The following is a 12,449-nucleotide window of genomic DNA, read 5'->3' as shown; positions in this document are numbered from 1 at the left end:
AATAGTCATTTTCCTCCATGTATCTATAAATAATCATCACTGCGACAGGTAAGTTCATGCAGAAGCATGTCAATAACAGGACGTGGTAGCTCTGCAAGAAACACAAAAAGTAGATAATTAGGCCAATTTGGCCTCTGCTACAGATAAATATGACATTCATACCAACTTCAAAACCATAAACAGAGGAACAGAGCATACAGCACAATACAACATTGATTGTTAGATTGTTTTTTTATTTACAGGCAATTTCAAATGACCACGTTCAAAAATAAGGTGATGACTTGGATGTTGGTGTACATTCGTCTGCTGCTGGCATAAAAACGATGAAAGCCTCAGGGCGCAGCCTCATAAATTTAACCTCACACTGATTCAAGAAGGATATGAAGATCCAATCTGACGCAAGAGCCTCACTAGAAACAATCAAAAAGTGATTTGAACGGATAGTTTGATTTTCCCTTTATTTCCTTTCCACATAAACCTTTTTCTTTTTTCATCAATTTCAATCTTGTCTTGGTCGTGACCCTCTGTTTAACGGTGACATTCATGTTCATGTTTTCCACATAGCTCCTGCAAACAATAATTTGCAAATAGTGAGCTTTCTGCCTGTATTTGCAATTTATGCATAAGATATTGAAGGATTGTGAGCTTGAAGATTTGAAGCCTCATCATCTTTAATAAACAAAATTATAAATCAGAATCCATTTAGTCATTGCAATTCCTCAGTAAACTCTGACATTGTATGAAACATCCAAGATTCTTCAACTTTTTACATAAAATATTTGTATTAGTTTTGAGGACATGACTTCAACGCATCAAAGTTGCTACATAAACGAGACACTGAAACACTTGAAAGCTGAATGGAAAATTTGTGCAATCAGACAGTTGAATAATCTAAATAACAGACTAAAAACAGTAAATATCTTTGTTTTCGATCTCATATGCCTATTTTTTTTATTGAGTTCAATTGAGTTTCAATTAAAATGTGATTAATTCATTAGAGACCCTGCAATTAACTCAATCCAAAAAAAAAAATTAAGTTCCACCTCAAGTTCGGATACAAACCTGAATTTGAAACACAGTTTGTTTCAAAAACAAATATTGTTCACTGCTTATATGAACAATAACAATGATTGCTTTTAAGTAAATATCTCAAGTTTCACCATATATACAAATCTTGAAGCTTACTAACATAATTATTATATCTTTTCTACTGTTTTTTGAGGGTAGAGTCATTTTTAATGCTTTACTGTGAGACACAGACTTTTCAGAGGCAGTTTTCTGAAGCGCATCAGTTGGATGGAACAGCAGCGAATTGCTTGATTTTGGTTTGTGCATAGGAGATTGTAATGGCGATTGTTTGTCAAACCAAACATCCAATAAAAGGTTCCATCCGCCACTATGAGGTACTGGGGTCCAGATTCTTCACACAGGCACAAGAATTTTAATGTCCAAACTTGTTGATTATCTTGGTTGCTTTTATTTTTCTTTTCAGCAAAACACTTATAACTTTCAAACTTTCCTTTGTTGCTCCTATCTACTTCTGTCTACTTCTGTTGCTCTGGTGCTCTGGTAAAAACCATAGGCCCCAAACCCAAATGCCTGCTGGTCCTTTACCAGGCCCCTACACTTATAGAAAGTGGATTGATCCACCACACTTCCTGTCTTTAGAAAACAAATAAATAAGAACAAATAACAAAAAACAAAAGATAAATAGAATTGACAATTATTAACCTGCAAATAATACAAAAACTAGAAATGTAAAAATAAACTGACAAAATTCAAATGCATAAAGAAATAAAGAATAAATAGCTCCAACAGAGATTATTTACTGAGTTGCACCTGCACTTCATGTTGATGGATAGCGTTGGTCAAGTTCCCATCTGCGCAAAAATACAAATAAGCAAATAAGCAGGCTACAAAACCACTCCAGCTGCGCAGTGGCTGGCGGGGACTCCGATGCGATGGCTGCACTTCATCATCTTCCTCAGCTCCGTGCGGAAGCGATCGTGTAGCCACGCGTAGAGGAAGGGGTTGCAGCAGGAGGAGCTCATGGCGCAGAGGTGGCACAGCAGCTGGATGAGTAGGAAGTATTGCTTGTTTATCAGGTGGATGTCGATGTCTCTCAGAACGTTGAACACGTGAATGGGAAGCCAGCAAGCGGCAAAGGCGGAGACCAGCAAGGCGACGAGGCGAAAGATCTTCCTCTTTCGGGCCTGGTGAACGCACACCTGGTCTTGCGACCTGTTTCCAGGGACGATGCACTTTTTCAGCTTGACGGTGATGCAGAGGTAGGAGACAAAGACGGCGGAAAGGGGGAGGACGTATGTGATCAGCAGCGTGCTGTAGGCGTAGGCCCGTCTCTCCTTCTCCTGGCCCAACCAGAACTCCTCACAGATGGTGAAGCCTTCTTCTTTGAACTCAACATGGTAGGTGTGAGTCACTGCCGGAGCCACCAGACCGCAGGACAGCAGCCAGATCCCGATGAGGACGTAGGCACAAGTGGCCACGGTGGTTCGCTTTTTCAGTGGATGAACCGTGGCGTAATATCTGCAACGAAGGGAGAGTGGTACTTAATAAACCTTAACCCTCCTGTTATGTTGCGAGTCAAATTGACCCGTTTTAAAGTTTATAATTTTTTTTAATAGTTAGAAGTATTTTTTTTTGCATAAAACTTTTTCTATTTGTCTTAATAGGTGCACTCTACATATAAATTGAAAATTTATTCATTTTACACATTTGCAACCCCCCCTGCGTCTACTTTTTACATAGACACTGTTCGGGTCAATTTGACCCCACAGTCAAGTTGAAGGGTAAAAAAGATTACAAAAATATTGTCCAATTCTATATGTTTCCTTGCAGCTATGAACCATATTTCACCACACCACACAAAAACACAACACACATATATGCACACGTGGACACACAAGCCCACTTTCTCACTACTCTCTACTTCACTAGGAAACTGCGAGAAAGCAGGTGTTCATATAACTTTTGACGGGAATCTTTTCTGTTCCTGTGGACAAACTCCACCCACACTCAGCAGAAGTGGAGAAAACATAAATACTCTCTGCATGACTCATTTATCTTGATTTTAATCAGCGGGTCAATTTGACCCTGAACAGTATATGTGTCTCAAGTTCAATTATAAAGATCACCCATTGAAAAAAAAATCTCAATGTAATATAATTTTTTTTTTTTTTTTTACAAATGATCAATTTCAAGGAAATTATTGTGTTTTTTTTGTTTGTAGGTTTTTTTCATTGGACGTACAAAAATGTAAATTCCATTTTTTATTTTTTTTAGTAAATTAGTAAGTTGTCGTCACTGTTCCTTTATTTACGAGAAAAAAAACATCATTGCACAAATATTGATTGAAATGGTTAGTACTGGAGTTAATAATCAGATACAAAAAGGTTTTGGAGGAATTTTTTGGTTTCTGACACTACTGCATGACTAAACACTCCCCGGGTCAATTGACCCAGGAACATTATTGCTGTACCTCAGAAACGAACATAAAAGGAGGGTTAACAGAATAAATGGATGATTAATCAGGACCAGATTGATGAATTAATGCCACTGTGACATCTCAAGTATGATTAGACTGAAAGTTCAAGTCGTAGCGATCAGATAGTGGAGAAATGCTAAATGGCCTAATTAGGCCTAAAGCTGTTTCTGTGCATCTAATGAGGTATGCTGACGTACTTTTCAATCAGACAGCCAGCATTTGGCTGGGCAGTCTGTGACCTGAAAGCATAGGTAAGTCCCGGTGGGGTCGGGGGTGAGGGGTGAGGGGGGAATCTTGGAAAAGTCTAGAATTGTCCCCTCCAAAAAAAAATCATTGAAAAAACGTTTGCATTTAAATAATATCGGTATGAAAAGGCAAAAGAAACAAAGAACGAACTAAATCTGACATTTATCTCAGAAAAAAAAAGAATTAATTTTTGGGTCCCCCCCTACCATTGTTAGAACAATGGTTCAGTCCAACTTGAAGGAGGAGCAACAGGAGCTACTAGCCGTTAGCTGTGGCGCTGCAGCACAAACATAAAACCCTCCAGTAAGTAAATACTTAAAACAAAAGACATGTAACACCTTTTATTTACATTCACTGCTCAATAAGAAGAAGCACATTAACAATAAAAATCAGACTGCAGTTCGTTATTTTCTTACTTTCGCTGAATTTTGATGAGCTGCCTTATTAGCAAAACTGCTACACTGCTAGCATAGACTTAAGCTTTTTTGTCAAAGGTAGCAAACATCTTATTCATGTTTAGGTCTTTAACTTTTAGTTAATTAGAAGAGTTTGAAACGGGAGGGAGAGGCTGAGGAGTGGCCAACAGCCGAGAACAGATAGAAGAAACAGGAAGTTATGGCTTTATTTCTCACTGTTTTTAATGTAGAGCCTTTAAAACCGCAAAATAAAATCTGAATATTTTTCTATATAAACCCTGGTGCCTTAAGTGTTACATTTAAGTTATGATACTCCCCAGATATTCTACCTGCAGGTTCTCAGTCATCTAGGACATGGCAAAACTAAAACAGGCTTAAAAATAAAGCAACTTAAGTTATAATTTAAATAGCCCATAACTTGTATTGGGAGCCATTACAATAAATCAGTGTTTATGAGGAATTTTATTAAGAGGAGTTACTCATTAAAACTTTTTTTATTTAGAACCTTACATTTTTGTAAAGGTGTAGCAGAGATTAGATCAGTCAGACTGAACAAAACTCGTATCTAAGCAACATTTGAATTTTAGTTTTACTTCTCAGCAGGTTGCTTACTTAGAAAAACATGTTTGGTGTTCATTACAAGTAATTTTTGGTCCTGCAGTGTGATTAAAAACCTTTTAAACCACATTTTACGTTACATTTCACTGTAACTTTGCTGACACCCCCAAAATTGGTCTTAAAAAATTTCCTGTTTATGGTCCCCCCCAATAATGAGATGGGATTTACGCCCTTGCCTGTAAGGTCTAATTGGCAAAGACAGGCAAAGAATGCATTTTAACACTGAGTTCAGGTGTGTCAAAGAACAAAAACAAGCACTTAAAACTTTCAGTTTATGTTAAAGTGATCCAATCTAAAGGAGAGAAGCTTTACTAAAGATAAACGAAGGCTTGATCCTTAGAAAGTCAAATAAAAAATAGTTATCTGAAGCTCACAACTGCTTATTTGTTTGATTTTTTTGTACATTCCCTTAAGAATAATGACATTTTTAAGAATTTGACTAATCTAGCTATATTTTTGCACCATGTTAGTTCTTAAGAGAAGCTCACTGATTAGGAAATTTCACTTATTGAGTAATTGCTTGCCAAATAAAGACCTTATTATTGATTAAGGAGAACAGATTGTTCTTTTTTTTTACATGCAAATCAATACCTCCCTTCATTTGCCTAATTTTCAAGGAATACAACATGATTGCATTCATTGGCTTGTGAATTCCTAGGTTACTATTGTAATCCACTCTTATTTAGAAAAGCAGATTTTATTTTTGTTTGTGCCAAATTTTGCTTAGTGATTTATACCTTGTAAAACGAATACACCACAAATTTCATTGTATTTTACTGGGCTTTATTGAGCCCAGTAAAGACCACTTACTGGACCACTTCATCCAGAAAGTGTAAATGAGAATGCTACTAAGCTACCAAACATGATCATCAACCTAAACTGACTGGTTTGGTAAGAAGAAATTTAAACAGAATCAGTCAACCAGGCAACTACTGGTTTGCACTCTAAATCTGAAAGAGTGGCAAGAAAAAAACCAATGCTGAAATACCTGCTATTACTTGAGCATATGGATAGATATTGACACAAATCCTGTCAGAAGCTGATAAAAGGAAAGTGTTAAAATGCACTTTCCTGAATATGTTGGATTATGGAGACAAACAGGAATGCAGGTTCCTCAGTTCTCCGTTGCCTGGATACAATATTTCACAGCGCTTTACAAACGCTGCCTTCAAGATGCACCACTGTAAACTTCATACTTTGTTCCCATGGCCTTCAGTAAAACAAAGGAGTCAACAACATTGACTTTTATTTAGTTATAAAGTTGCCTTGGGCAAAGCTACTCCCATGTTTCCAGTCATAAGTGGATATAATACCCGTCCATCACACCTACTCCTCCTCAGGGTCTCCAAACTTGGCTAAGAAATTGGTAAAAAAAAAAAGCTTTCTTCTTAGACTACAATTTAAATTTGAAATAATTAGCAAAATACATTACAACTTCAAATTAAAACTGTTTTGTTTTGAATGCTCTACACTGGTGTGCCTCTTGGCTAGATTTGTCTCAGAAAAAAGTTGTTATGCCAAAGAACTTCCTGGTAAAAATTTAAAGAAAAGTAAAATAAAAACAGTAAAAACATCATAATCATCCACTGCTTTATATGACAAAAATCCTAATTGAATACACTGAAGTTTGTGGTTGTAGCATGAAAAACTGTGGAAATGTTTCAAGTGGCATGGACACTTTTGTAAGACATGTATATTTAAAACATGAAAGCACAACACTGCAAATAAATCAAAGTAATATAAGAAAAACTTGAAAATTTCTAATTGTCAAAGTTGTGATTGCTTGCAGGCATTTAAACCCACCTGTCCACAGCGATAGCTGTGAGCGTGAAAACGGAAACGTATACAGTGACAGGTTGGATGAGGAAGACCAAGTAGCACATAGAGCGGCCGAAGACCCAGCCGTGTGGATTGAAGGCGTAGGCGAGAGTGAAGGGGACGCACGTCACACACATGAGCATGTCCGAGAAGGCCAGGTTCCCGATGAAGAGGTTGGTGACGTTATGCATCTTGCGGGTTCGGCAGATGACATAGAGGAGCAGGTAGTTCCCAACGACACCCACAACAACCACGAGCACGTAACAAGGGATGATGAGAGGCTTGAATGTCTGCAGCAGGGCCACATCTGCAAACTGTGAGCTGCGGTTGGTGGAGTTGCTCTGCACTGCTACCTCATAAATGCGCCCCTCAGGTTGCTCTGCAGATGAGGAAGGCGGCGTGCTTCCTGTTGGACTACTGCGGTTAGCCTCCATAGCCTCCTGTCCGTATGTGCACTGCAACAAAAAAGTGGCAGGTTTATAGTCAAACATCACCAACACCTCTAAAAGGTCAGACTATCAGGTACTTGAAAAATATAAACACGGAGGAAAAAAAGATCATGACATTTAATAAATGGAAGACTCTTAGTAGAAAAATCATGCTTTTACAAGCAGCAACACATTCACTCGTTTAGAGGTAAAGAGGAAGGTATAATGAGGCAGATGGTTGTGAAGGAATCTCATTATAAATGCAGAGAGCAACTACTTCCATCCACCAATAAAATGTGTTTTAGAAACACCACATGACAACATTAGGTCCTAATTTACATGCCAAGAGCTGCAGAAAAAATGTCATTATTAATTAACTCGCTCTGTTTGGCCTGTTCAGCATACGCACAATAACTAAGCATGGCTGAGCTGCATCGTTTTTAAGTTTTCCTTTTTTGTGAACTCATTCAAACATGACTTCTCCATGCTGCCTGTCATCATATCAGCTAATCAAGAATAAATTACTAAAAATGCAATTAGGACATGTGTATTAAAATATTTAAACACCAACACATTTTTTAAATATTCTTTCAAGCCTTAGGCATTATTCCTTCGAAGCCTGACAGAAATAATGAAATTCCATCATTTTCTGATCCCCAGCTGTGAGGCAAAACTGGACACATGTATCCTAGTGCCACCAGAAGTGTTTTTCAGAAATTTTAAAAACTCCCCATATCAGGCTTGGAGATCCTCCAGGCAAGTTGTAACAGAGCTGTATCAGTTTACCTTCATCACATTGTCATTATCATTTTATTTAATGAGCTCTGGAAATCTTCCACCGACAAACCGCAGGAAGTACGGGGTTGCGCCCTCATCATGTGGTGACTGTCACAGAAGGCTGTGCATGAACGCATTCAAATGACTTCACCACTGGCTTTAACCTTTTGAAAAACATTTGACATAATGAAGGTCTTTGATGACCCTGAACTGAATGGAGCTCTCCCTGCTGACAATAAATATTCAATCCAGGCATAACTGGCAGCTGAAAGAAATTTTTATTGCAAACTTTAACTACTTTATGCAGACGGAGTCGCAGCATTTTCCCTCAAGGACAAGAGCTTCATACGCCGGGCAAATTAAGATATAAAGTTAACTTCTGCCAAAATGTTTCTTCTAACAGAAAGTAGTGTTATTTTTTAAGTAGCACAGTCAAATGTCAAATTTGAATCTGATAGACTCTAAAAGAGCGGACTAAAGATTAGGATGATGGCAAAGAGGCTTTCCAACCTCAAAGCTAATTGCCCAAATCAAAAGGTCCAAAAACCACATGAACAAAAAACTTGTCAGTAATTATGAGAAGATTTCGAATGTTATAACACTTATTTTTTCTTTTTTTAAATAAAATTAGTTTTTCAACATCTCTACTTTTACATTTTTTATTGTATTATCTGAGATGCCTCACTCATTTCTTGTCAGAAGAACTTAGAGTTGAATCAAAATTATTCTAATTCTAAAATGAAATGGGTGTTAATATTTTTGGGTTAATTGTGGATCAGAAAGACTGTTTTTTTAAAAAAGTTGCACTGAAAGGAACATAGACAAAAAATAACATAGCTGAAACAGACATGTCATTCGTTCATGTGAGGCTAACGTTAGCATTACAGCACAGCTTGCTGCTGCAAGGAAGTTAGAACAGTAGCAGTTTACGTCTATGAGCATTTGTCTTGAAAGTAAGACAAAAGCTCCCTTATAAGGACTTATGCTCTCTGTTTTATCAATGAAAGGAAAGAAACTAAAAAACAAATGGATGAAACATGCCTTTTATTTCAAAAGTGTGAAATATAAAAAATAAAACAGAGGTAGTGTTGGATGCATCCCATAAACAAAAGGCTGAATAAATGCAGTAAACAATTCTCATATGCAATTTTACTTTTGTGGATCTTTGAGCGTGCCAAGCCCTGGCAGCTTTCAGAACTGAAACTGAAATGTGCTTTACTCACGGGAGCCACCAGAATTATATCTCTAAATAAATCTTAAAACCACTTGAACAAATGCTGGCTGGCTTAGTTCTTTATACCTGACAAAGCAAACTCTCTAGTTACTTTGTCAAAGTCAGGGAGTCATCTCTAAGTTCGACCATGCTGGATCTCTAAATCAAAAGGGAGCACTCTTCTTCTGAGGAATATAAATCTAAGGATGACAAGCAAACGTACAGTTGTGCGTTGTTGACAGGAACTGGTCTTTGTGCCTGACCACAGCAATGTGGGAGCTTTCATAGTTCAGGAGCTACAGGCATTTATCCTTTGGTAGCCTCTGGAAGAGAGGACACTGCTCCTTCAGCTCAAAAGATCTGAGAAATCAGAGCTTAAGGGGGTTTAATGAGAAGGGAATCTGATAGTTCTGTGAGAAGCAGAAATTGATCTACCTGAGAAAAAGGCTTTTCTGTATTTCTGCATTATTAGGAGTGAATAGAAAAGTATAAAAACGACATTTTCCGTTTTATTTGTATTGCTTTTTTCAAATGAACAAATTTGCCAGATTGCTCATCAGTCTGCATACTACAGTTTTGCTTCACTGAATTATTGTCACCTGGAGCCCTGATAGTGAGACTTTATGGTTCTGCTGTCTTTTCACATTCGTCCTCTGCTAATTAGCATAATTTGTGCTGAGGTACAGACTGGGGAATTAATCTCTGCAACAGTTGAAGCATAGACCTCTTACGTTTCACAGCCAGCTATACTATCAATGAATGTACTGAACAGGGATTTCAATGACAATGTGATGTGAGGTTTTGTCTTTTGATTTGAGTACTGTGGACGATTTTAATGAGGTCTGTGTTACTCTGAGAACTTTTTTATACTCCAAAATATCATGCAATAAAAATACTGTGCAAAACCTGAATATAAACTAAACATGTAAGTGTATTTAAATAGACAAGCAGTCATCTCTAACATCATAAGCAATCTACAAATACAAATGAATAAGAAAAACTGATCAATTAAATTATATAATTGAGTGGAACGTCACCAGAAACAAGTAACTTTAAGGAAAGAGACTGCAAAAAGTAATAGAAATCCAAGTGACCAAATCCAGTATCTCAGTAAATTGATAATAGCTGGTTAAGTTTAAGCTATCATACATATTGTTGCTAGGTGTTACTGGTTTCAGATACTTTTAACTAAATGTCCCAGTGAACCCATTTGGAGACTTTATCCAGGGAGAGAAATAAAGTAATTTCACCATAAACCAGCCAGGAACAAATGATTCTCACGCAATTTGTTACCAAGGACTCAGAATAATAATTAGAAGAATTTTACAGGAATTTTGTATTATTTCATATTTTCTTATCACTTGTTCTCTATCAGACATATTTTCTGTTTTCTCAGTTTATCTCTTGCCGTCCCTCACAGCTGCACGCCGTTTCCAGTTAACCACCTGCTTTTTGTTCAGTAATCAACTCTCCCAACGTACCTCTCAAGTAGGCAGCTCTTGGTCAAAACATCCTGCTACTCACACCAGCAAGTTCCAATCCTTCATTGCTTTTAAGTAAAACTGTTTATTTTTGCCTGCTTGACAATGACTTCTGAAATGATGTTTAAGAAAAAGGCCAAAGAAAAGTTGGTGTCTGCCGTTGCTGTCCTCTGGATTTTAAAAACTGTCTTTCAGTGTATTTTTCTTGGTACTCTAGGGTGTAAAACATTTTTAAAAAACCTGCCACTGTTCTGATGGCTGTTGAAAGCAGTGAGGACAAGAAGACGGCAGCTTTTTTCCTCCAGTTCTTTTGTTTCCAAGCATAAAGTCGAGCAGAAATAAGGTGGATTCGCATGCATTTTTCTGACGTATGTCCAGTACGAGTTAGCGGCTAAGTTAAACTAAATTTAAATTCAACAAATGAATTGATGTTTCTCTCCTGAAAGGCAGTCGCACTCGCATCCTAACTCCACATCATCGCATAATCAGCCCTGCCCATTTATCTGTGCCCCAAAGGATGCTTCAGACCGCTGCTGCAGAAACCTGCCAGAGGGAATGTAGCAATGTGACCTCCTCATGCTTTGTTGCCAACCTTTCTGCAGAATAATATGTTCATAGGAAACTGTTACTGTTCTCAGTCTTTTCCTCCTGTTTTCTCAAGACAATATTTGTTGTCTTGGTTTACAGCAACAAATTTAAAATAATGTTTTTCAATTCTTGGGGAGGGGAAAAATTATCTGAATTTTGCACATAAAATCACAGAAATTCAAAATTTAACTGCAAAACAGAACTCCAAATGCATAACATTTCCCCTTTTTTTTTTAAAGAAATAAGACTTAAGTTTTTAAAATATATTTATTAAACAGATATGTAAGTTTTTTCTTTTCAAACTGATTGATTTTAATCTATCACTTGAAAAACACCAGAAGCTGAAGCACACCATTGTCACTGCACTCCTAGAATACATCAATATAAATCCTTCATCTTAAAGCTAATCATTTCTTGCAGTGCTTTTAACAAAAAAAATAATTACATATAAATAAATTATACACACAGTAAATCCCTCTTGTTACATAAAATAAGCCAAAGCAATGCTTTTTAATGATAGAGCCTAACTTACCTGGTCTGATATTTCTCTGTTCGAAGAGAAGTGAGGACTGGTACCAATGGACCTTGACAGTGTGCTTTTCCTCAGTGAGGGAGCAGAAGCTGCAGCTGTTTTAAACGGAGAGAAAGAAGGTGGGAGGCGTGCGGAGCGCAGAGGGAGAGGAGATATATCTGAGATGTCTGTAGAAAAGATGGGGAGCCAATTAGAAAGCAGAGAAACCAACAAAGATTGATGTCTGTGTTGGACTTGGTGATGGCGTTTGATTAGTTAGTGGTCAGATCAGAGAGGCAGTTCGGTGTGAAGCAGGATTATTTATCTGCTCATAGGAACATGAAGGGTAGATTGATTGTGTTTTTTTAATCGCATGCTAATGTAAACAGGCACATTTTCTACAACTCTGTATCAATGAGCTGCTTGTTCTTCAGCTTTAAAACAAAATTAGTTGATTCTTCAATGGATATTTTGACTCTGGTCTGAAATCACATATTTAAAAATGGCAGCTTGCCATAGAAATAACCATAAAAACCCAATTTAAAATATACATATATATATATATACTGTATATATACTGTATATATATATATCAAAACTATGAATTACACATGTGGAAATATGCACTAAACAAAAAAGTGTAAAACAACTGAAAATACCCCTTATATTCTAGTTCCTTCAAAGTAGCAACCTTTTGCTGTGATTACTGCTTTGCACACACTCTGCATTTTCTTGATGAGTTTTAAGAGGTAGTCACCTGAAATGGTTTTCACTTCATAGGTGTGTCCTGTCAGGTTAATAAGTGGGATTTTTTGCCTTATAAATAGTCATGAAAATAAAGAAAACCC

At 37.1% G+C, this 12,449-nt stretch overlaps 1 protein-coding gene across 1 annotated transcript; it reads right to left on the bottom strand.

The window, feature by feature from the left end:
• Window positions 1–1,741: 1,741 nt before the first annotated feature.
• On the bottom strand, window positions 1,742–11,684 carry LOC114149091 (prolactin-releasing peptide receptor-like). The gene is made up of 3 exons (XM_028024661.1): window positions 11,623–11,684; window positions 6,589–7,058; window positions 1,742–2,547 (listed from the first exon to the last, which is right to left on the bottom strand). The coding sequence occupies exons 2-3, from the start codon at window positions 7,035–7,037 to the stop codon at window positions 1,914–1,916; spliced, it is 1,083 nt and encodes a 360-aa protein (XP_027880462.1). The 5' UTR covers window positions 7,038–7,058; window positions 11,623–11,684; the 3' UTR covers window positions 1,742–1,913.
• Window positions 11,685–12,449: the final 765 nt, after the last annotated feature.

Source organism: Xiphophorus couchianus, chromosome 8 (genome assembly GCF_001444195.1).
Source record: "Xiphophorus couchianus chromosome 8, X_couchianus-1.0, whole genome shotgun sequence".
NCBI lineage: Eukaryota > Metazoa > Chordata > Actinopteri > Cyprinodontiformes > Poeciliidae > Xiphophorus > Xiphophorus couchianus.
This window is presented reverse-complemented; position numbering and strand designations above follow the sequence as displayed.